The sequence below is a fragment of the Podarcis liolepis genome, assembly GCF_965112155.1.
Source record: "Podarcis liolepis genome assembly, chromosome: 9".
Taxonomy (NCBI): domain Eukaryota; kingdom Metazoa; phylum Chordata; class Lepidosauria; order Squamata; family Lacertidae; genus Podarcis; species Podarcis liolepis.
Genome location: NC_139564.1, coordinates 55,715,720 through 55,740,426, shown reverse-complemented (window position 1 = coordinate 55,740,426; position 24,707 = coordinate 55,715,720). Strand labels below are relative to the sequence as shown.

The following is a 24,707-nucleotide window of genomic DNA, read 5'->3' as shown; positions in this document are numbered from 1 at the left end:
CCTACTGATGCTAATCACAGTCTGCTTAGAAAGGCACAAAGGTTAAATTCACGGCGATCGTTCACTGGGTTTTGAATAACTGTGGCGCGCCTCTAGTAATTCATGCTACCCATGATCTTCAATAAACAAAAGTTATTAAATCAGTTTCACCGACACACGAGAAAATCCATTAGCCCGAAAATCCATAGAAAGCATGCAAGGCATGCCAATGTGATCCCCAGAAAATGCTTTTAAATATGCAGATATGAACTAGGCTGTGGCAGACCTCATACATTATTTAAGATTACAAGCAGAGGCGTCGATATTTAATGTTTGAATGTGCAGAAAATTGGGCATCTTGGAATAAATATGCTGGGTGAATATTTTAATCAACATATCCTTGTAACCACAAATGGCAATCGGAAGCATGATGAGGGATTGTTCCTAACTCAGTTAAAGTTCGTTAATGGGGAAATCATTTCAGCCAAATGTGTTGATTCATTTCTCTCAACAGGCAATCTGTTGAGGTTTAGGTGCCACTGTCGTTCACCCAAGAAACTAATGTAGTACATTAAATTGAAGTATGTTGTTGTTGTTGTTGGCTATGCTGCAAATTTACCAATCAAACTCTTCTTCCTATTTAGAGGATAAAATTTTCACAATAAAACAAAACGTATGGTATATTTGCTTCATACTCCAGATTATTATGAACATTTGTTAGGGAAAGTAAGCATCATAGAGATGTTGTTAACCACATACCCATTTGCTTTTGTTATGGTAGCAGTGGCTGCATGAAGAGCTGATGAACAACATAACTAGTCAAAAGACCTAATGAAATTGTAATGCTTCTCATCACACATCGCCTACTATGGAACAATCTGTTTGGATGATGATGGGAAAAGGGTTTTACAGGGTCATTATTTGTAACCTTCCCTGTCAAACACAAATATATTGCCAAGCACATGTTGTACAGTAGTAGCTGCTGTTGTTGTTTTAGAAAAAACTTGAAGAAACTTTTAAAACCCATTAAAGGGAACATGTTAATGTTAATAATAATAATAATAATAATAATAATAATAATAATAATAATAATACCCTGCCCATCTGGCTGGGTTTCCCCAGCCACTCTGGGTGGCTTCCAACCAAATATTAAAAACAATACAGCATCAAACATTAAAAACATTAAAAACTTCCCTAAACTTCTGTTGTCTTTTAAAAGTAAAAGAGTTGCTTATTGCCTTGACATCTGCTGGGAGGGCATTCCACAGGGCGAGTGCCACTACGGAGAAGGCCCTCTGCCTGGTTCCCTGTAACCTCACTTCTCACAGCAAGGGAACCACCAGAAGGCCCTTGGTGCTGGACCTCATAATAATCTGAAGTTTCATATTGGAACTTCTGAATAATTAAATATTGAGCCTGGGGAAAGAAGTTTGGGGGAAATGCTATCTTGCAGAATGGGAAAGGAAGGCTGGATATTAACTACAGCAAGAATTACTCTGGAGCGTGTATGTTAAATACTTTGAATTATTGGTATACATGTAATTGATAGAAAGGTGGAAGTACCTCTTATGTTGTGTTATTTTATTTTCTCTATTAGAAGTCCTTTATTTTGGATTGAGGAGGGCACACATAGGGGATAGTTGGAGGAAGATGATCCCTGCAGGAAAGGCTGGGTTGTTGTTGTTTAGTCATGTCCGACTCTTAATAACCCCATGGACCAGACCATGCCAGGCACTCCTGTCTTCCACTGCCTCCCGCAGTTTGGTCAAACTCATGCTGGTAGCTTCGAGAATACTGTCCAGCCATCTCGTCCTCCGCCATCCTCTTCTCCTTGTGCCCTCAATCTTTCCCAACATCAGGGTCTTTTCCAGGGAGTCTTCTCTTCTCATGAGGTGGCCAAAGTATTGGAGCCTCAGCTTCACGATCTGTCCTTCCAGTGAGCACTCAGGGCTGATTTCCTTCAGAATGGATAGGTTTGATCTTCTTGCCATCCATGGGACTCTCAAGAGTCTCCTTCAGCACCATATTTCAAAAGCATCAATTCTTCGGTGATCAGCCTTCTTTATGGTCCAGCTCTCACTGGGCAGGGTATAAAGGTTCTTTTAGGGTAGGAGACTGGGAGAAGAAGTAGGCTCCCAGATGGGAGATGCGAAGGTCTACCTTTATGGATAAAAGATAAGATATAAATGCGATAAAGGGCCCTTATAGTTACTTTCCCCCCTCTTTTCTCTCATTCTCTCTTTTTGTCTCTTTCTCTCTTTTCTTTTGTTTCCTTTTTCATTTCTTGGTTTCTTATCATTTTTGTTACTTAGATTAGTTTGATTTTTATTGTGCTTTATGTTGAAAACTTTCAATAACAATACTTATTTAAAAAAGCTAAAGAAATATATTTTAAATTAGTGATTTGGTCAGCCCTCAATGCAAAATCCATGAGATACAGTGTCTAATCTTTTAGTGAGGCTCAGCTCAGCAGGCTCTAACACCCCCTAAACATCTCTTGCTTGATAAGGCTTCATCCTGAGCTTACCAATATGCCTGATTATTGTTCCGAGGTGAGCACAGATATCCTCCTCCCTTCTCCCAGATTCGGACCTTTTAGAAATGCCAGGATTACATTTTGAAATCACCACACTGTCTCCAGCCTACTGGTGCTATTGAACACCACACTGTCTCCAGCCTACTGGTGCTGGGTTTCAGGCAGACAAGAAAGTTCAGAAAGCAGATGATGGGGCCGTAATGGAAAGGCAATAAATTATGCTTTCCGTAATACTTGAAAAAGAAATAAAATGACCCTACTGAGCAGGTGCTGGTCACATACAGCCTATGAGCTGAATGTAAACTGCCAAAATTTGTACCATGGTTTGCAGTCTTCCAAGTAATAAATGTAGATGGGATGGAAAGTGAGGTGAGGCTGAAAAGGACTAGGTGCAACCCCCAGGCTTTAGATTGTACCCACTGCATTAGAAAAGGAAACCAGTGATGTCCCTTAAAAAGAAAGGATGCATTAGGTTTTTAGTGTCATATCACTCTAGAACATAAAAAATACACATACAAAATATTTTTAGAAATCTAAAGGGTCTCTTCCTAGCACTGTTTTGAAATTCAGTAGTGAAGGACTGAACAAAAGAGTTATCCAGGCACTTAAGGATTTTATACATTACTGGGAATTTTCAAGGCTTACGGAATTGGGAGGTTCACCAAGATTGTTGTGCAGTTTGGTATCTGGGAAAGAAGTTCCTATCTCGAAAGTATGCCCCAAAAATGTTAAATGCAGAATCACTAGTGTTGCTATAAGTCAAGCAGCATGTTTTAAAATATCTCTATATGTATAATGTTAGAAAACAATACTAGGGAGGAAAATGGGAAATTGAAGCTGCATGTCTCATAAAATGGAGGGGTAGGGATGCAGATTTTGAATAATTTTTTTTTTGGAGACCTGATGGGGTAACAGAAACATGCCTAAGTGCTTTCTCTGTGGGTTTATAATAGTATCTGAATTGCTTGATAGAATTACAGCCTCAAGATTCTCAGTGGTGCCTTGGTCCATATTTGTTTTCTGTTGCTATTACGTAGTTTAGCTCCCTGCAATTTTTTAAATAAAGTAGCAAATTCTGAATCTGCAAGGCAGGCCACTGAACAAATATGGGTGTATTCCTTTGTTGGTTATTTATTTTAACTTTTGCATCCGCTTTTCCGAAACCAAAAGTTATACAATAAGCACAACTAATATAAAACAGTGTTTTTTGTTGTTTTAAAAAATGTCTTTATGAGTTACTGCAATGCACTCTATGTGGGACTTCCCTTGAGGCTGAATTAGTGCAGAATGCTTCAGCACAACTGCTGACAGGAGTGAAATTCGATGAGCATCCTATACCTGCGCTTAAAGATCTGTACTAGCTGCCAAGTTTGTTTTGGACTAAGTTCAAGGTTTTATTATGGGCACATAATGCCCTTAACAGCATGGAATCAGTTTACTTTAGGGATCCCTTTCCATATATTCAAGCATTTTGGTATGCAGAACTTAAAACGTTTACAGGTGCTATATCATGTTGGTTGGAGACAATCTTTTAGCGTGGCTGCACTTATGGTTTTGAAACCCCCATCTTAGACATTAGGCAGGTACCTTCTCTGTATTTGATTAAACACTTGCTGAAAACTTATAATCATAGAATTTTAGAGCTGGAAGGGACCCTGATAATTATCTAGTCTAACCCCCTGCAAAGCAGGAATGTGCAGCTGTCACAAACAGGGCTCAAACCTGCAACCTTTGTGTTATCAGCACCACACTCTAACCAACTGAGCTACTGCCTCCCCGTCCTGCCCCCAACCAAAGCTACTTAGACACACACACACACACACACAGTGGTACCTTGGGTTAAGTACTTAATTCGTTCCGGAGATCCGTTCTTAACCTGAAAGTGTTCTTAACCTGAAGCACCACTTTAGCTAATGGGGCCTCCTGCTGCTGCCGCGCCGCTGGAGCACGATTTCTGTTCTCATCCTGAAGCAAAGTTCTTAACCTGAAGCACTATTTCTGCAAAGTTCTTAACCTGAAGCACTATTTCTGGGTTAGCGGAGTCTGTATCCTGAAGTGTATGTAACCTTAAGCGTATGTAACCTGAGGTACCACTGTATACTATTGGTGATTTCTGCATTTTATTGATAATGTTTAGTATACCTGCTTTTTACCACTGTTGCTAATTTTACCTGTGTTTCATTGATAATGTTGTTATATGCACCACTTGCAGAAGCACCACTTTTCTACCTACATAAATAAATGCACCTCTCTCCCCCCCCCCCTCTTCTTAACCTTTTGCGCTGGAAGGCATCCATATCCTCCTCCCAAATCTCTGAAAATATGGAAACTGTTCATCATAGGATTATTCTTCCTGAGCGCATGCCGCGAATGTGATTGCATGACATGCATTATAATTAAATATGTTAAATACAGAGCACCAGCAAATGTTCTCACTAAGCGGTAATGCTAATAGCAGTATCTAACTTACAGTCGTTCCCCCCATTTAACTCCCTTTCCCTTTCAGTGGGAAAATGGCATTGGAAAACAATATTTAAGATAGAGGCATTTATTGTCCTTTTATAGACAATTGTTCCAATAACTGTTTAGTAGTTCTGGGATCATAGGGTGAAAATTGTATACCTCAGCGGCTGTCCTGCTTGTGGCTGTAATGAAGTCTCAGTAGTAATCTAATTGTATTGACTTAGCAAGAAAGTGGAATTCTCATTGACAGTGTACAGGCAAGCAAATTGCAGTATCAGAAGACACATGCAGACATAAGCCCCATAGACTCCGATGTCAAGGGAAAGTGTTCCCCCCCCCCTCCTAGAGAGGAGAGGGTATGAAGCAATTAGGTTCCTCTGAATTTAGTAATTTTTTAAACAAATAATTTGACTTTATTCTATAGATTTCCCCCCCTCTAGACAGACGTTTTGGCCCAAGCTTTTGATGGTCGCTTCCATGGTCATGTGGTATTCAGTCACATCCTGGCAAATTACGGTTGCACAATTAAAGCTGGTTTGGAGCTCTTGCCAACTCACTCCCTGAAAAGATTGGACGTTTTGTGACAAGAAAAGCGATGGGGAAATCTATTGTAAAGTGTGGGAGATGTCAGAAAGAATAAGGCAATAAGTCAGAATGAAAGCTCAATAGACAGCCAACCAAATCAGTTTGTCTAACCTTACTGCAAACAAATGGCAATGCTCAATAAAACAGATATTCTGAAAATAAATAGACTTTCTAGTCTTTTTCACGTAGACTTTCCAATCATTCCTAATGTTCAGAGAACACTACCCACGTTTCCACAATGACCTGTCTACTGAAGAACCAAATATGCATTGGTGAGGCTTCTGTAACGTATTCTAGGTAAACAAATCCATTCACATAAGGGCAGGACCTTAATGTGTCACTACTAATCCATGTGAACATTGAGTGTGCCTAGGACACATCCAGGACTTCAAGGGAAGATTTGTTTTAAGGAAGCTAGGTCATTATTGAAGAAGCCCTCAAAATCTTTCTTGGATTCCCTGGAACATGGTTTGAAAAGAAGGAAGGATTTGAGTATTGATGCCTACAGAGAAACTCCCATGGTGAGCTCTTAAGTGTAAAGCTATGCCTTAGCAGAGCAACGAGGCCATAAATGATAAGGGAAGACTACCTTCATCTTGAACAGAAAGCTTCTGGTCAGCCATTGTATTTGAGTCGTGAGCAGTCTCACTGAGAAGGGCAACATATGCCAATCCAATCTAGCAGTAAATACCTGTGTGGCCTTGGTGTGAAAAGCAAATGACTCTGTCTGAGTGGTGTGAAAGTAGGTAGGCTGGATGAGCATGACCACTGTATGCATAAAGGGTGGAAGGAATGACTGTGGCTCCTGAGTTGAGTGAAATCTCCTGTCTTTAGGTTTTGAACATGGGTTTGCAGAAGAATGGGTGGTGAGAAACCTCCTATGCTTATTAAGAAACATTTCCCTAATGGCTCCACCATTGTTTGGAATGCCACATTTCTCTGAAAGAACAAAATTCTTAATTTGTACATGCAAGTCAATTAAGGTGGATTACATGGACTGGTGGGTTACATAATTCTCAGTGGTGGAAGGATTTCTGGTTCCAGGCGTAACTTCATGTAGCCTATAGATATGGAGTGGCATGGTGTACACACACAGAGAGAACTTAGACAGTCCTTCAACAGTGCAAATCCCAGCCACTTTGGGCTCTTTCTCTGGCCACTCTTCCCTGCAGTCCCTGATAAACTTTTCCTGTAGCCCTTCACAGCATTTCATATACATCCCATTCTGGTGGCTCTGTGTGAAGGCAACATTGTCAGGAAATGACTGTATGAACAAATATACTTGATTCATGTGACAAAAAGATGGAGTGTCCTGCCTATGTCTTGTTGAGGGAAGGGCTGTTAAGTGTTGGTGTTATACTTCCTCCAGGTAGATAAAAGCTAAAACACCGAAGGCTGTGGTTACTATGGAGAGGGCTCCATCTACTGATCTCGGTTTGCTTCATAGTGCTACTGAGGTGAGGGAGGGATAATGGCTTCCTTCTTTCCTCACATTGCCATTGGGAGGGTTTGGAGGTTGATGGGCCTTGGAGGCTCATGTAAGTGTGAGAGGGAATGGTTGGGGGATTCAAGAGGGAACATTCCATGATGGATCAGAACTCCTCAAGATAACGTTATTTTGAGGTCATGATGGGAATAATTTGGTTTTTAGTTGGGTTTGGGATAGACCAAAGCTAGACTTGGGATAGACTTTTGAGGCAAAAGCTTTGGTATGTCCAACAACAAATCCAACCAGGTAATTTAGTGCTCATTACATGCACAATTCATACATACATACATAATTATATTTGTATTCTGCCTTTCCATAGTTCAAACCATGCTCAAGGTGGCTTATGACATGAAAAAAGATGCATAATTGCAATGTAAGAAAAGTAGTAATAAAAAATAAACATCAAAAATACACAGCCAAATGGAACAATTTCCACATAAATCACAAGATCTAAAATGAAGATACAAAAAATATCAATAACATCAACAGCCTGTCCCAACAAGACCCCCTAAACAATAGCCCAGCTCCTAAATATCCAATAGATACCCTGAGAAGGAAAAGTGATATAGGTTATGAACACAGAATTATATTTACTCTTTTTAAAAAGTTGTAGAGCTTAGCTGTAGGAAATAAGGCCTAGCTGTAGGAGATAAGTTGGAATAAATCAGTTTGAGCAGCGTTATCTGTTTCTTAAAAATAAAAAAATAAAAATGACAAGACTAGGTATATTTAAGCCGCTTGCCTTTGAAAAGAGCTTCCATGGTAAATCTATTTGTCTGACTCGTGGAGTCTTTCTTTTACAAATCAATCCATAGCGGGAAGAATAACTGGCCATTATATATAGTTAAATTGTAAAAGTCCAATTTTTATCTATCACGCCTGAAATACGGTGCCATTTTTTAATGCATAATGTATGTATTTATGAGTTTGCAGCCGGAGAAATGATGACTCCGGTGCTGTTATGCGCCATCAGCTACACTGTGTGATACATATTACCCTACATATGGTAGGATGCCAGCCAGCCAAACAGCACGAAGGAAATGTGAAATAATGCTTCATCTGTAAGTTTAATTAACGCCCCATGCTGCACAAACCAGAAGCAGGGTGAGTGACTTGCTGGCATGTTGAAGAGAGAAGAGAGGTGGCCACAGCATGGACTGCATAGCTAGAGGGCATGTTACTGTCAGGGGGAGTAAAGGAAGCCAGCTGGTTCTGGTAAATTACCTGTCTAAGGTTTTGAAAGAGTTCTCCCTAGCTTCTGTGGCTGGTTAGCAGCAGATTGTGGATCCCCCCCTTTCCCTTTCTCTTTTCTTATTCACTCTAAATGCTGATGCGCGCAATTTTAGCTTAGAGTGTCTATTTTAAAAGGCTTCTCCCCAATCTATTGTGACGAGTTTCACAGCTCACATGGCTCAGAGTCTCCACACAAGCACAAAATAATAATGTGATCTATATACGGATGGGGGTTGAGTCACGTGTCCTCGTCCCAACATCATATTTTTGTTGAGAATAAATTATCCAGGAAAGGAAGATACAAGGGAATGTTTATTGGCTTATCTCTGCCTGGGTATCGATGAGCACTTGCCACTGTGTGCTTGAATAACCAGGTATCTGTGTTATCCTGCCAAGTGGTCAGGAGAACTTTCCCCTGCTTTTGTCACACATCAGGTGCTGACAGCTGGTAGTTGAGACAGATGGGTAGAAACAGCACAAATGGCAGCAAGTCTTTATTCTTAACCTGAAGCACTATTTCTGGGTTAGCGGAGTCTTTAACTTGAAACGTATGTAACCTGAAGCGTATGTAACCCGAGGTACCACTGTATATTCTCTTGAGAAAGGGCTTTGAGTGTCAGCCTCATCGCAGCTTGCATTTTCCTAATTGTTTCATGGCAATCTCTCAAAGGCAGCAGAAGCTGCTCCATTGGGATGAATGGGGCACTGACTGCACCACCACCCTCAACCTTTCCTGAAGCCAGACCCCACCTGCAGGTGTATAACTCGCAGCCAGTCAGGTGGTGGCTCCCCTGGACATTGGCTCTGCCTACTTTTGGTCCCTCTACTTACGCCTTACCAGCTTCAGTGGGCTCCAAGCGTCATTGCTAAAAGAAAATTCCATTCCCACCATGGCTCCTTTCTCTGCCCCAATTGCCTTTTAGCCGATACAGTAATTTAATACATCTTGCTTGTTACAGAAAGGATAACATTTCTTATTTGGTTGGACATGTTTGAAAATTCGGCAAATGTTTGATACATAAACAGCATGTGTTAGCACTTTGGAGAGAGAGAGCATATGCTTATTGGTTTGTTCCTTAAATTTGAGACATCGTTTCTTACATTGAAAGGTCAAAAACATTAATTGTATCGTGTCTTGTTAATGAGGAAAATGGCTCTAAAACAACAGAAGTCTTTCATTTCATTTTTGCTGGTCATTAATATTGAACCATTTTTGTACGAGGAAAAATGCAGGTGTGCATACTGAACAGATCATAAATTTTTGTTAGAATAAAAGGATGTGGAAATGAAGGGATACCGTAAAAGTTAATCCAGAAATCATTAAAGCAATTTTTGCTAAATACCAGAAGATTAGCAATCTAGTGAATACATGTGCCCTGACATTCTCAGTTATTAACTTTCTAAATTACCATATATTGAGACTAGCTTGAAATGAAGACTAGAATTGTTTTAATTGAGAACAGTGAACTATTTCCCCCTGGAGATTTAATCTGCGTCATTTGCTTTCCCCCTCCTGAGTCTGGAGGAGAGTGAAAGGACCAGTAGCTGAGTCCATCATTTCTTTGCTTCTGGTCCCAGTTGCTTCAACTATTAACCTTTATTCAGAGCCAGCTCTGAGCAATGTAAATGTTAGAGAGCCCACCTAAGGCCTTGCATCCCAGGCTAATTGAGAAATGAAAGGCTCTGGCCCCATTCTGGAAGAAATGCAGCTTGGACATCTGAGATGGGGCCAGGATGCATCCCCACAACCATTTTATTCACAGGATGCCCCTTTATGCAAGAAATGGCATTGCGATCAGTTGCAGGAACTGGAGGTGGTAGTTGGCGAAGATGGAAGCTAAAGTCCAGTGAGTTGCGTCCCTCCCAGCTGTTAATATGTCTGAAAGAAAAAAATAGCAATATCAGACCCTCCAAGTGTCCCTATTTTCCAGGGACAGTCCTGGATTTACAGAAGCCGTCCTGGTTTCTTCTGTCTTGATCCTGTAATGTCCTGCTATTCCTTAGGACATCCCTGTTGTTAAGTTGTGGGTGAACATATCAGATGACACAGCAATTCTTCAGACAGCTCTTGTTTATTCACAGCCCAGAACAGAACTGAACTGAAGGGTTCAGCCAGCCTGCTTATATAGAGCACCACAACAATGCAACAGTAACAACTTTCTATAACTATCCAGTCACTGAACGTCACTTTCGATTCCTTATTTGCATATGTGACCTGAGTGAAAACTATCTACAGTATCCCCCTGCTGGCCCAGCGTGAGAACTTCAGTACATAACACCTGTTTTCATCCGAGGAATATTGGAGGCTATGGAGTTATGAGACCCCTGACCCAAGGAGATAAGTAACTATACAGCCTTTAGAAGACACCTGTAGGCAGCCCAGTATAGGAAAGGTTTTTTTAAAAAAAGGTTTAATGTTTTATTATGTTTTTATATGTTGGAAGCTGCCCAGAGTGGCTGGGACTGGCAACCGAGTCAAATGGGTGGGGCACATGAAATTTATTACGGTCAGAGACCAGCTTGAGAAACACAAATGGAACTACAATCCCAATAGCAAAACAAACATTTAAAACAATATACAGCAATGGATTTTAAGTTTAAAAGTGTGACAGGCATATAAACACATAAAAACTTTAAAATAGACTACCTTAGAGAGATGACCCAATGTCGCTCATGGATCCTATGGGTGGGGTATAATTATTATTATTATTATTATTATTATTAAGGACATCCCTATTTTCATAAGAGAAATGTTGGAGGGTATGCAATATATGTTAATGACAGGAGTCTAGCAATGGAGGGGAAAAGGGGATGAGCTGCTTGTTTGGGGGAGCGCTTGCCTCATATCTGGTACCACCCATGTTTTGGTTTCTCTTTCATCTTTCCTGCTTGCTTCTGCTTTAACAAGCCATGACTGACGTTGTTAAGAAAAAGATCCTGTTTAAGCTTATAGCCGTGTCTTCTGTGAGGTGAGGCAAAGAGCCAGCTCTGCAACAGACAGAGGAGTGAATGGTCTGACTCAGTGTGAGGCAGTGCCCTATGTTTCTGCGGCTGGGGGAACACTGTGTTACATTCAGGTCCCGCTGCTGAGCTTATCAGCAGCACATCAGGTTGGCTACAGTGAGCACAGGATGTTAGTTAAAAGGGGATTTGGTCTCATCTGGCAGGGCTCTTATTATGCTCTTGGGAAAAGGGAGTGTTGGTGGTATTGTAATCCTTCACATGGGAGCAATGCAGGAGGGAGAAGAGGAGTGCATAGAGGTGGACTTGATTATCTACACAGACTAGGGTTTTTCGCGGTGTTTAAACACCAGCCAAATGTATAGCAAGTACTTGAGTATTTAATTCATCCGTATTCATACATACTTCTTCCCTTGTTTTTCACTTCTTCATGCAAAATGATGTTTTGGAAACCATTTATTTTGCACTCGAAGGCAACGCAGAAGTTTTCATTAACATTATATATGGTAAAACGAAGTCTGAGCTGAAGTAGGCACTGAGATTCCTATTGAGTTTAATGGATCCAAGTTTTCATTTATTCATCTTATTTTGTCTTTTTAATTTAGCTTCCCTCCTTTCAGCTTTGTAATATGGCTCTGATATATACATACGACACACACACACATTTGTATTGTATAATTACAACCAATGATGGGAGGGAGAAAGATACTCCTAGTGGGAACGGGGAAGCGGTACAACACTGTAAAATGCTTGCCAAATGGGTGGAAATTAATGTAAATCAAATATGATGCCCTTGCAGCAAAATCCTATGCATATCTAATCAGAAGCAAATCCCATTCTGTTCTATTGACTTACTCCTGAGTAACTGTGTCTAGGATTGCAGCCATAATGCACTATTGCAGGCATCCCCAAACTTGGCCCTCCAGCTGTTTTGGGACTACATTTCCCATCATCCCTGACCACTGGTCCTGTTAGCTAGGGATCATGGGAGTTGTAGTCCCAAAACAGCTGGAGGTTTGGGGATGCCTGCACTATTGCATTGTTTACCATGGTGATAAAAAATTGTAGGATGGTGTTGATGATGATTATACTCTACCCATATGGCTGGGTTGCCCCAGCCACTCTCGGCAGCTTCCAACATAATATATAAAAACACAACAACAACAACAACATCAACAACAAACAACAGAACATCATATATGAAAAGTGTCCTAATACAGGGCTACCTTCAGATGTCTACAGAAGGTTATATCATTATTTATCTCTTTGACATTTGAAGGGAGGGCATTCCACAGGGTGGGCACAACTACCAAGAAGGCCCTTGGTATACAAAAGCAAACTTGTTCTCCTGGCATGTGGACTCTAAGAGAAGTGCTTGTTGAAGAAACTCTTAAAATACATTGGATAGGCCCATTAATATAGTTTTTGGCCTGACAGCTGCATTCACCCTTGACCAACCCTCTAGGTTGTGGGTGTGGTCAAAGTGAGTAGCTGTGGATGCCACAGATAGGAAACATAGCCCTCTTCTCAGCTGATCCGTGCAGATTATCACCATCATTTGATGAAATGATAAATCTGAAGACTGGGGAAGGCATATTTTGCAGACAGTTCCATGTGGAAAGTGTTTCCGGAAGGCAGAACACTTGTAAAGTGCTTCGGGGGGTGTGTATGTGAAATATTAATCCAGATATGTCTGTAGTTTTGATCCTCTTTTGTGTGGTTTCTTCTTTAATTCTCATTATGCATGTTAACTCTCTGAAACTTTATGCCTGTATTATATGGCTAAAGCGGGGGAGGGGGGGTAAACATTGATGGTTAAAGGGGAAAAAACCGGGTGTGTTATTTTCCTACTGTATTTGATTTGATTGTGAAAACTTGAAAATTAATTAATCACACCATCCAACAAGAGAGAAAACTCCTTTGGGAGTTCATTAGTTGAAACCTGGGACAATTGTTCTAGACATAGTCCTATTTAAATGGTATATTTGATTGAATATTCAGATAAATACTTAATGATATTTTTATTTTTATTTTATTTTAATAGATGACACGAGAACAGTATATACTGGCAACACAGCAAAACAATCTGCCCAGAACAGAAAACACTCAGCTTTATCCAGTAGGAATTTATGGTTGGCGAAAGAGGTGCCTATACTTCTTTGTCCTCTTGCTATTGGTTACCATGATTGTTAACTTAGCAATGACGATATGGATACTGAAAGTAATGAATTTCACAGTGGTAAGTAATACTAAGATTTGTTTTTTGTTTGTGTGTATATACATGGTAGTCCTTTGGTGTCAGTTTTCAGGGACCTCTGTTTATTAGTTGGACTGCAAATTACTTTTTTTAGCAGGTGCACCATTTCAGTTTTCAGTGGGGAGGACAAAGCGATACGGGGGGAGGCTGGGAGGTGGAAACCCACAGCATAGTTCAACGATTAGCTCTTCAAGATGGAGTCCAACAAACCTAGTCTTGTTTTAAGAGCATTCAGTTGTGCCTACATTCTTACAACATTATTCTAATCCAGGAGTGGAGAATTTAATGGCTCCAACTCCCATCTTGCCCCAGTATGCCTGTCCAATGGCTAGGGATGATGGGAATTGTAGTCTAACAACATCCGGAGGCTGAGAGGTTCCTCATCCCTATGCTCAGACCCTTCCATGTCCTCTTCACATCACTTGGGTCTCCAGTCTGGTGAGGTGTTGGTGTTTTTTACCTTCCATGCCTACAATGATTTGTGGCAGCTTTTCATTCTCCTCTGATTCTCTGTTACAGTGGAATGATTCCATCATCATTTTGCATAGGCAAGCAGTCCCTGGGTGTGCAGAACCATAAAGCTGGCCAGAAACATGACTGTTCCTGAGGAATAATCATGAGGTCCTGAAACAGAGGGCGGGCGATTAATTCTTGGCCCCCTCCCCACTGTTCTAATTCAGTTCCCCTGCTATTCAGAAATTATGTCTACTATGGAATGAATAGCACATTGATACCAAATCATAAAGCACTGCAGATTTATTGTGTAATTTTAAAAAGGAGATGTACTGTCTTCCCCTTGGTTTTTGTTTGATAGAGTATTATTTTGCCTTAGAGAGGTGTGTTCTTTTTATATGTTTTTATCATACAAATCTATGGAATATACACTTTGACAATCCCTTGGTTTCATTATTCATACGTATATCAGGGTATATTATGGGCACAATAATTTTTATTTCGAAACGTAGTGTCTTCCTCATCTCTATAGATCTACATTGTCTTGTTTATGTATTAAAATTAGGGGTGTAATGACTGTGCTAAGATGATTCAGTGATCTTGCTCAGTTAAGAATTATTCCTATGTATTGGGGGGGGGGACCAAGAGTACAGAAACGACCAAATTCAGAGCCTGCTAAAAATACAGCGAAAGCAATCGTGTCCTTTGTCATGATACATTTAAATGTTTCTTGCCTGCATTTTAAACGTTTTCTTGATCTGGCCGTTTCTGTATTTTGATGCACAGTGTTAGTTGTATCAAATGGAATGTATTGCAATGATAGGTATCAAAGCAATGAGGACTCTGTAAACTGACCACAGTGACATACTGTCTCCCTTTCAAAAGTGGAGCTGAAGAATCCTTTACATTTCCGCAACAGTAGAAAGTTACATCTTTATTCAGTGAAGCTAGTGGCAATAGGCTGGAGACAAATATAATGTTTGACTTCATGCCAGTATAATTTACATTTTTCTTTTGTGGGGAAGGTCTTTAGCTTAGGTTTTAAAATGCTTAGGAGACCACAGAAGAGAGGCCTGTAAATGTCTCTTTACAGCTGGATATTGAGAGGAGTGCTCAAATATGACAGCTAAAAAGAAAATGGCAGCTGCCAGGATATCAGAGCTGTGAGAACATTCCAGTGAGTTCCCCTTCACCCAAAATCCTATGTTCTCACCCTCAGTCTCTGAAGGTTTCTTTACAAACCTCTATAGGCACAAACCCTATAAAGCAGACACTTATATCAAAAACCCAAACAAGTGCAGGTGACTTCAAATATTTCATTAGCATCATCATAAGAACAATAAAATTCTTGTTAAATTGATGGTTCTCATTGAATCTATTGTGTCTCCTGACAATGGCCAATCAGATTCCTCCAGAAAGAGGACAAGAAGAGAAGGATGCCAATTCTTTCTTTTGTCCCTTGCAACATGCATTCTTGGCAAGTGAAAATGGTGGCTGCCTGTCAATCAAAACTACAAGGACATTCTAGTGATAATAAGTTTCTGGGCGGCTCCCAACAAAATATAACAAAACCACAATAAAACATCAACCATTAAAAACTTCCGTGAACAGGGCCACCTTCAGGTGTCTTCAGATCACCCCACAACCACCTCTGATGTAGGAAAGGATCTTGTAAACTGCAAATCTTAAAAGAGTATGTTTCTCATTTGAATTGCATACTATGGAGGATAATTTGGGTGGGGTGATGGTACTCGGCTTTGCATTCTAACAATTTGAATATGGAAATCACAGTAGACAGGGCTATTTAGGAATGGCACTTAAAACACAGCTCTAGGTGCTGGAAAGTTTTCTTCCTATAGCATATTTTAGAATCATATTTCATATTTAGCGTACAAGGTGATGAGTTGACTTCCTTCCCTGCCTGCAGACTAGAAGACTGAGGTCTTTGCTTCACTCGTTTAAGTTGTATGCATGTGGCTACAGTAATTATACAAATGGAGGCTTAACGATTTCCAAAGATAACATTTGAAGTCTAATGCACTTTATACCTAAATCCAGTCTTTCATGACTGTACTGGCTATGGAATTTCAAGAAATCACTTAGCTAATGTGGATTTTAACTGCCCCTTCAGTTCTAAATCCAATTAGATTGTACACAGTTGACAAGTGAAAATTAATCTTTAATCCTCCTTTGTTACTCTGTGAGAATGAACCAGCATCTTTCCTTCCCTATTCAGAAAGGAGCTGTAGAAAGCACTGAAGGAAAATAAATTAAGAGTGATATTAAAAAGCAAGAAAAGAAAAGTGTAAATTGTTCGGGGAACCTTATTGATCTGCCACAATTAGATCTCACTTTCATTATTGCTCTTTGCTATCCCTCAAGTGTGGATTCATACTTGTTAACATTTTATGTTTGAACAAGCTGAACGTGTTGTTTTCAGATGATTCTGTTCTCAGGAAGATTGACAGGATGGTTTGGGGTTTTTTATTTTTATACAGGAGCTATCAGATTGTCCTTTCCAGAATTTATACTTTGCGTGAGATGATTAACTTTTGTTCTTCACATGGAGGAATACATAATAGTGTTACACGGCAGTGAGAGATTCCAGGGGTACCAGATGCCTACCTAGGTTCTGTGTCTCCTTTTAGAAAATGAGGCATAGTGGAGGCTGTGGTGTCTTTATTTACACATATATACAACTTGAGCCTATGATGAACAGGTACATTTCATACTCCAAGAGCCTTCTTCCATAGCCCCAGCATCCTTGGATTTAAGCAGACCACAACCATTGCTCTCAAACATTGCTCTCTGACCCTTTCTCTCCAGCCTGTAGCTTACTAACTCTGTTGCTTAACTCGTAACTCTCTCTGCGCCCTAGGTTTTCAACCAGTGTGTCATGGTACCTGGGGTGACTTGAATGGTGTTCAGGGGTGCCACAAGCAGCTCTGCCCCCTCCCTCCTTCCTTCCTTCTCAGAAATTTTTTTAAAGAATTCTGAAGGGCTACCTTTTCATTAAAAAGTATTAACCAAATGATATATCTGAACTTGTCCAAATAGAGGAGAGGAGATAAGGCTGTGATGATGTAAGGGACTGAGATTTATAAATGCATATAGGTCTAATCTTTATACACACACACACACACACACACACACACACACTGCTTTTTTCTGCGGGGGCGGGCACACAGGAGTATACATACCCCTAAACATTTTGTGAATCTTTGCACTTTTGTCTATTTACTGTATTTATTTTTCCTGACTTGAACTATAAAATTGTGATTCTCTTGAGTCAAAATGAGAGTACCCCTAAACATTTTTATAGAAAAAAGCACTATATATATAATCATCACTTTTAAATAATGAACTCTTTGAAGTCCAGTTTTACCACCTACCTGTTAGCATTTTCCTAAAGCGTGTTCTCACTAAAGGAGAGCACGTGCTGCGGATGGGTCAGCCAAAGCACCCTGTAGTAATTAGGTGGATTGGTTTGAGGGGCCTACTTTTGGCTGGAGTTGGTGTTGCTGGGGCAAATTTGATGTTGCAAGTTTGGGGGAGGGGTCAGAGGTTATTTAAGGAAGGTCCACAACAGGGTACTTTCTCTTTCACTGTGGACATCGGATCTCCCGCCCGCCCTCCCTTGTTGGGCTTGCGCTTTGACCTTGCTTTGCCTGTCATGGGGTCGTCCGCTTTGGTGCGGGGGCCCAGTAGGAATTTACCATTTGGCTGATTAGTGCGTGCCTCTTGGGTTTTGCCTACTGCTTAGCAATACGTCACAACTTGTAAGGTTGGCGGTTAGGCATTGGTTTAAATTGGTTGGTGGAGGGGTATGGATTGGCTGTGCCTGCCCCTCCAATGAGGTTGCTGCATGGGAATTCCGTTAAAGGAATTCAGGGACTTACCATCCATTCGTCCAAACCCCTGGAATCGGGCTTGGGCCGTGTAAGTCCCTAGGAGCATGCGGGGAGAAGCTGAGGGTCTGTGTCGCAGCTCCGCCTATCCCTGAACTTGCTCCTCCACACTGGCTTCCGCTGGAATCCGGGAGTCAGTGCTGTCCCCAAGGCGGGAGGGACAGCTAGTCGTAACCAATGCCTAAGCAACCACTCACAATTTGTATGCAAATAAACTTCTGGCCAAAATTATGCCAAAACCTTAAACAAAATTAATGTGTGATGTGTGAGTTATTGGGGTTAAGGGTGTTTTGGGGACCTCAGCACGCAAACATTGAGCTTCCATAAAAGTTCAAAAGAAAATACTTGACTTTTGGTTCAGTTCCCTACCTGTGACCCTCAATTATAACTGCTTTGAAGCTAAAATAATAATAATTAATTCCTTGTTCCACTTGCCGTGTTAACAAAAGATACTTGGCTTAGCCAAGTTCTTTCCTCCTAAGTCCATTAGAGGTTTTTCTTTAGTCTTCTGGAGATAGCAAGTGGAATACAGATGAACAGATACCTGGCAGATACTGATTAGGAAACACTGAGCTTAAGAGGAATCCACAAGTCGAAAAGGAAAAAGGCGAAAAAAGCAAAGGTAGCTCTAGCTTAATACGCGGGTGAATATAATACATATTTTCATCCTTTTAATATTTCTACAATAGACAACAACCCAACCGTGAAATAAAGATTACTGGGTAGGCTGTTGAGGCAGCAAGAATTTAATTTTAACCAAATGAAACTATCCATTAAGCACTAATTTAGAGACTTGTGGGATCACAGTGTCAATATGTTTTTCTTGAATATCCATGAATGATGGTGGTGATCTGGGCAGGGTCTTTTTGATGAAAGTGACTATCCACCTTTGCCAGAAAACATTTGTGTAAAAAAGGACCAACTCTCTCCCCATTCCCATTGTGGCTAAGTTCTTCCATACCCGCAATTGCTGGTGAGGTGGACCAATCCCCTATTATCCCCAAATCAATCTGTGGGTAATTCTAAATATATTGGTGTGTATCCAGCTAAGCCATACTCAAGAGTAGGCCCATTGAAACCATGAACTGAAAACTTAGACATGACTTACTTAAATCATTTTATTTCAGTGAGTATGCTTTAAATTTGCCTTTGGCATAGACCTTGCTACCCATTCTGTTTCAGAGCTTATAGTCTTATTGCCAGACTTCTTCTTCTTTTTCCCCAAAATGGGGATTAGGTACAAATAAAATTGTGGCTTCTCTTAATGGTGCAGCACAGGAGGGGTATAATTTATAAAGGGTAGGTGGACATGGTGGGATTGAGGACACACTAATCTGTTCTGGACCTTCAGTTTTTGATATATGACATTCACTTAATGGTTTCCCTCTTCAGTGTATACGTTAATGGTAGTATGCTGTTGTATTATATTTTAATAGAATTACGTGAATTTTCCTTTCAAAATGCTAATGGAATTACATCATTGCATTGTGTCTGTAGTGCCTCAATTGTTGTTATTTGCAGCCTATGTCCATCAAATCCTCACAGATGAATCAAGTACAGTGTGTTTCTGTAGCTCTCCCAGAGCCTGCAAGACTCAGAAATGCCACCATCTAGATGAAAAGAGAAAGCGTCAGATCTTATTCCATTTGGTGTTATCCTTCACTGCAAAGGAAATGTAAACTTATTGTCATTGGACAAGCACTAGAAAAAGGAGAATACTTTCCACCACATTTCAGGCTGAAAAGCTCTAAATAACAATGTTAGAAAAGAAAATGCAAACTTGACCCTATGATTTGGAAGTTTGCCAGTATGCCAACCCTGAACTTTACTTTCCCTTTGCATCAAAGTCTCTTTATTCGACTTTTTGAATAAACAATGACCGCTCCCCACATTAAATGGGGGGCGCCCTTTGTGTAGTTGCGCGCAGCCGCCTGGACCCTATGTGGCACCATTAGCATAGGGTTGGCTTCGCCTTCCCCAGGTGGGATACCTGGAGGTCTCCGCCTACCTCAGCCAGTTGCCCAATCCCGCCTGGGGAGGTGTTGCCAAGGTGATCAGGCCAGGTAGGGGGAGGGACCATTCTGCCCACACAATAGGGGGAGGATCATACCTGGAAATCATCAGTTGGCTCCCAATATGCTTGGCATATGTTGCCAGTTGTATTGTAGCTAGTATTGGTCTCAATACTGCAGCCAGTGTTGATCAAGAGTATTAAAAATTACTGGGCACAAAGCAACCTCTTTTAAAATATGTTCATTGGCATTTAGCACTGTGTGTGTGTGTGTGTGTGTGTGTGTGTGTGTGTGTGTGTGTATTCAAAGCACTTTTCTAACTGGTTATTAGCTTCGATCTAAGTCAGGCATGGCCAAACTTGGCCCTCCAGATGTTTTGGAACTACAATTCCCATCATCCCTGACCACTGGTTCTGTTAGCTAGGGATGATGGGAGTTGTAGCCCCAAAACATCTGGAGGGCCAAGTTTGGTCATGCCTGCTCTAAGTAAACAGAGGCTTGGCAGCTGTTTGGGTTTTCCTGATTGGGATATGTAGACTTTCATAGTGAACATGCATTTTAGGCTCATGGTCATCTCTTTAGCTAGAGTGGTGCCAATTAATATGCATACTAGATACTTTCCCTCAGGTTTACTTGCCATCCAGCCACGAGTCCAGTGACTGGGCAGCCTCTCTGAAAATCTAAATCTGCTTACTCTTTACTCCTCCCTCTGCTACTATAGGGGCCCATGGCTCTTCCTGCTCCAGCACTTCAGCAAATATGTTAAAAAAAACCAGTCAAGTATTTTGGCTGAAGAATCACAGCCACTGGAAGGTACAATCAGTCCGCACTTAGATTTTTATTACAGGACAGTAATGAATAATGTTTCAAAACATGGGATACAGCCATGCAATGAACTTTACATAGAACATTTGTTCAGGTGTGGATGCCAGGAAGGAACAAAGATACTAAAAGCAGAGGTTCCTGTATTCTGTGTGTTTTTCTCTGTTTTCTGAAGTTGACATTGTTTCAGATAGGAGTTTGTAGATTCTGTAGAAGCCTCGCTGAGATGGATTTTAAAAATTCAATCTTCACACATACCAAGCATGTCCTAAGAGTCAAATGTTGACTATGACTAAACAGCTGGGTGAGTGAAAGATTTATACGATCTGAAGAGAAACCAGAGTATGTCTGCACTGGATTTGCAGGCACCAAGAGGCAGTGGTGTTCACTGCATACCGTGTAGGAGACCAGGCTGGGCAGGTTTGACTTTGGCATGAGCACTGTTACTATTATTATAATTCATGCAGGCTGTTGCTCTTGCATCCCTGAGGGCAGCAGCCTGGCAAAGCTGTGGGGGACTGGGTGATGAAGGCGTTGCATATGTCCCAAATGTGTAGACACCATGGAGAGCGAGAGACAGGCGGACAGAGGGAGAGAGGGAGAGGCTCAACTCACTGCACATTGCCTTGGAAACACAACTCATCTGTGCTTCTGATTCCAGCTCCTCTCTGCAAAGGCACCCTTAGGCTCACGCTGACAAAATCGGACTGCGTTTATTTTGTTATCAAATGCCTTGGTGTTCGTATTGTCTTAGCAGGTGTTTCCACTTGATTAAGAATATTTATTTTTGTAAAGTGGCAGGTATTGCAACTATTACATTGTTATCTTTGCTGCATTGCCTGGCTTTCATTTGCTTTAATTTAATATTCAGCTCAGGAAGGGATGGTTATTCAGCATGGTAAATTACTGAGGAAACAAGTGACATGCTAGTATTTGTTAGGAAGTTTAGCTGCAGGGACCCAGTTCATGCTGCATGTGGTGCCATGGATGTCCTGCGGTTGAAGCAATATTTAACCAGGATATAAGCCTATAACATGCAAAAGGAAAACACATTAACAAATTGGAACTCACAGTGAACACACACAGAACAACTGAAATTGGGTGGAAGTCATTTGTGTGACTCCCTTTCCTGTTTTATATGTTTAGCACAATTGTATAAGTGTGTACCGGCTACTAATGTTGCTGAAGTTTATAATTACCTGGGTCAGTATATATCACAATGGTATTATACAAATCTGTGGCTTGGCTGCATCTGGAATTCTGTGTACATTTTTGGCTACCTCACCTCAAAAAGGATATTGTAGAATTGGAAAAAGTTCAGAAAAGGGCAACCACGATTAGCAAGGGGGTGGACTCCCCTATGAGGAAAAGTTGCAGCATTTGGGAATTTAAGGTGAATTTAAAGGGGAACACGATAGAAGTTTATGAAATTATGCATTGTTTATTTTATTTATTTTGCTTCCTTGCTGGGCAAGTGAAGACAAACTACATTTCTCAAGGGTCAGTATGATAGTGAGCATTTCCGTGACACCATCAATGTGCACGTATCAGCATTCCAAGTGAGGGAAACTGGTGGTGAGCTTTTCAGAATTCTCACTGAGGGCTTGTCAGTATGAACTAGTCCTGAATCCAGCTAAGGAAAGCTCACCATTCAGTAATATACTGAATAACATTCTTATACAGTGGTACCTCAGGTTAAGTACTTAATTCGTTCCAGAGGTCTGTACTTAACCTGAAACTGTTCTTAACCTGAAACACCACTTTAGCTAATGGGGCCTCCCGCTGCTGCTGCACCGCTGGAGCACGATTTCTGTTCTTATCCTGAAGCAAAGTGCTTAATCTGAAGCACTATTTCTGGGTTAACAGCGTCTGTAACCTGAAGCGTATGTAACCCGAGGTACCACTGTACTTCTTTGGGTGTGAAGCGACCTTAGGTCACAGATGGGCAACCTGTGACCCAGGAGCCACATGTGGTCTTTGACTGAAGTCAGAAAGGAATTACTCTCACTTGCTTTCCAGAGCCGTAGCTGTGGTTTGTTGAACTGGGAGGTGGAAGCTCTGAATACTTATTTGAGAGTAATCAAACACAGTAGTGCTTGCTTCCCACTAGAGCTACATAGGGTAGGAAATTCTAATCTGAGATAGCCATGGTGAAGATTGAAAAAGAGTGGGCTTTATTCTGAATTAGTTAATCCAGAACAGTTTTGTCTCTGTCTCTACCCACCACCTGCTTTTGGCCCCTGACAGGTTTACCTCAAGGGAATGTGGTTCTTGACAGAAAAACAGTTGCCCACTCCTGGTCTAGTCATTTTGGCTTTCTGAGTATACACATGGGGTGGAAAGGTGTTTTAAAGACCTTAAGGGAAGGAAAATGTGGGGACATTATATACATTTGGTTAGCTTTGTGTTTAAAAGAAAGATACATTCTCTGATGTCTGTGATTGCCACAAGGCCTTGTATTATTATAATGTTACTAAGGGCTCCTGCTCCTGCTCACTCAACTCAGCAACCCCCCCCCCATCCATCAAGCCCTCCCTTACCCTCTACCTGGCCATCCCATACTTCCTTTTACACCTGACCAAACCCACTCCAGCGATATTCACCTGGGCCACCTCCCCCCCCCCCACTGCTTGCCTATCTACCGTTCTGTTGTTGCCGCTGCTGCAGCTATTGGCAGCCACCTGAACTGCAGCAGCATGGCAACAGATGTACAATTATATTATATAGTAAGATAAGCCTGTTTAGCAGGGGATGCTAGGTAACAGGTTCTGGAAGAGAAGAGAGAGACTGCTTTAAGATTTAGTAGGTTGGGCTTTGCCTTGGATCAGGCTGATCAGGATATTACCAAAATGCATAGAATAAGACATATGCCCTAATGACAGAATTCTCTGAATAGCTCCTCCCTCTTGCGTTGAAGGAGGAACTTTTATCAGGAACTTTGCAGGGTGAGGTAGTAGTCCCTTTTTTTCTTAAATGGAGAGTGACTATAAAGTTATATCATGCACTTACGCTACACTACACTACAATACAATACACACTAACCAGTGAATAAGTTCCAGTGAAAACAATGAGATTTACTTCCAAGTAGGCAAGAACAGGATTGTATTATTGGGGGGGGGACTTTCTAAATAAGGGTTCTGCAGGGGGGTTTTTGGGGGGTGTCTATACATTCATCGTTGCAGAAAGAATCTGCCAGATAAAATTCTGCCTCTTTTCCTCACATCTTCATGTATTTATTAATCCTTTGAGTAGCAAGAACAATTAACCTCTAACTTCAGCTCTTTTTGTCTTGTTTTTCCTCTAGTCATTGTGCTGACACATGTTATTACATCCAGACCTCTGTTGTTTGCTAGAAAGAGGAGCTCTTGAAACACTATCCTTTCCCCAAGGGCATCTGTCACCTTGTCATTCTGAGGTCTGTTCTACTAACTCATGTGCATTTGAAATTTTAGCTTTTGATTCCGTGCCATTTAGCGAAGCTCCATTTTGCATTCCGGTTCATACGGTTATTGGGGGATGGAGAAGATAGGCAGCATGCAGGTTTTATATATGCACAAGTTCTCCGTGAATTAAATAATTGTGAGGCGACAGGGTGCCTGGTTTGGTGTTTCTTTGCAATCAGTTTCAATTAATGTTACTAACTGGTGTTTTCTGTCTTAAGTGGCAAACCTTAAATGGTAAGCTTAGGCAGTCTGATCTCAGGCAGATCAAGTAGGAAAGGATGGGTGTGATGTCTAGCCACCTGCTCCACCTGTGTGCATCAGTGATTATCCCCACACCAGAGTCCTGATCTAATACAAGGGGAAGGGACATAGATCCTTTATCTGCATCACTGAACACATTATGGGAGGTGAGCATTTTGGCTTTCTGCGGGCTAAACAACATATTAGGTTATTTGCTATACAGTGTTACCTCGAGTTACGAACTTAATTCATTCTGGAGGTCCGTTCTTAACCCGAAACAGTTCTTAACTAGAGGCATGCTTTCGCTAATGGGGCCTCCCGCTGCT

At 41.1% G+C, this 24,707-nt stretch overlaps 1 protein-coding gene across 2 annotated transcripts in view; it reads left to right on the top strand.

Annotated features, from left to right (window-relative positions):
* Positions 1–24,707, top strand: part of SGCZ (sarcoglycan zeta) — a 542,307-nt gene that overhangs the window by 315,416 nt on the left and 202,184 nt on the right. For both annotated transcript variants that reach the window (XM_083460104.1, XM_083460103.1), the window contains exon 2: positions 13,291–13,485. In XM_083460104.1, the coding sequence (XP_083316230.1) occupies positions 13,291–13,485 (195 nt within the window). The remainder of the gene's footprint in view (positions 1–13,290; positions 13,486–24,707) is intronic.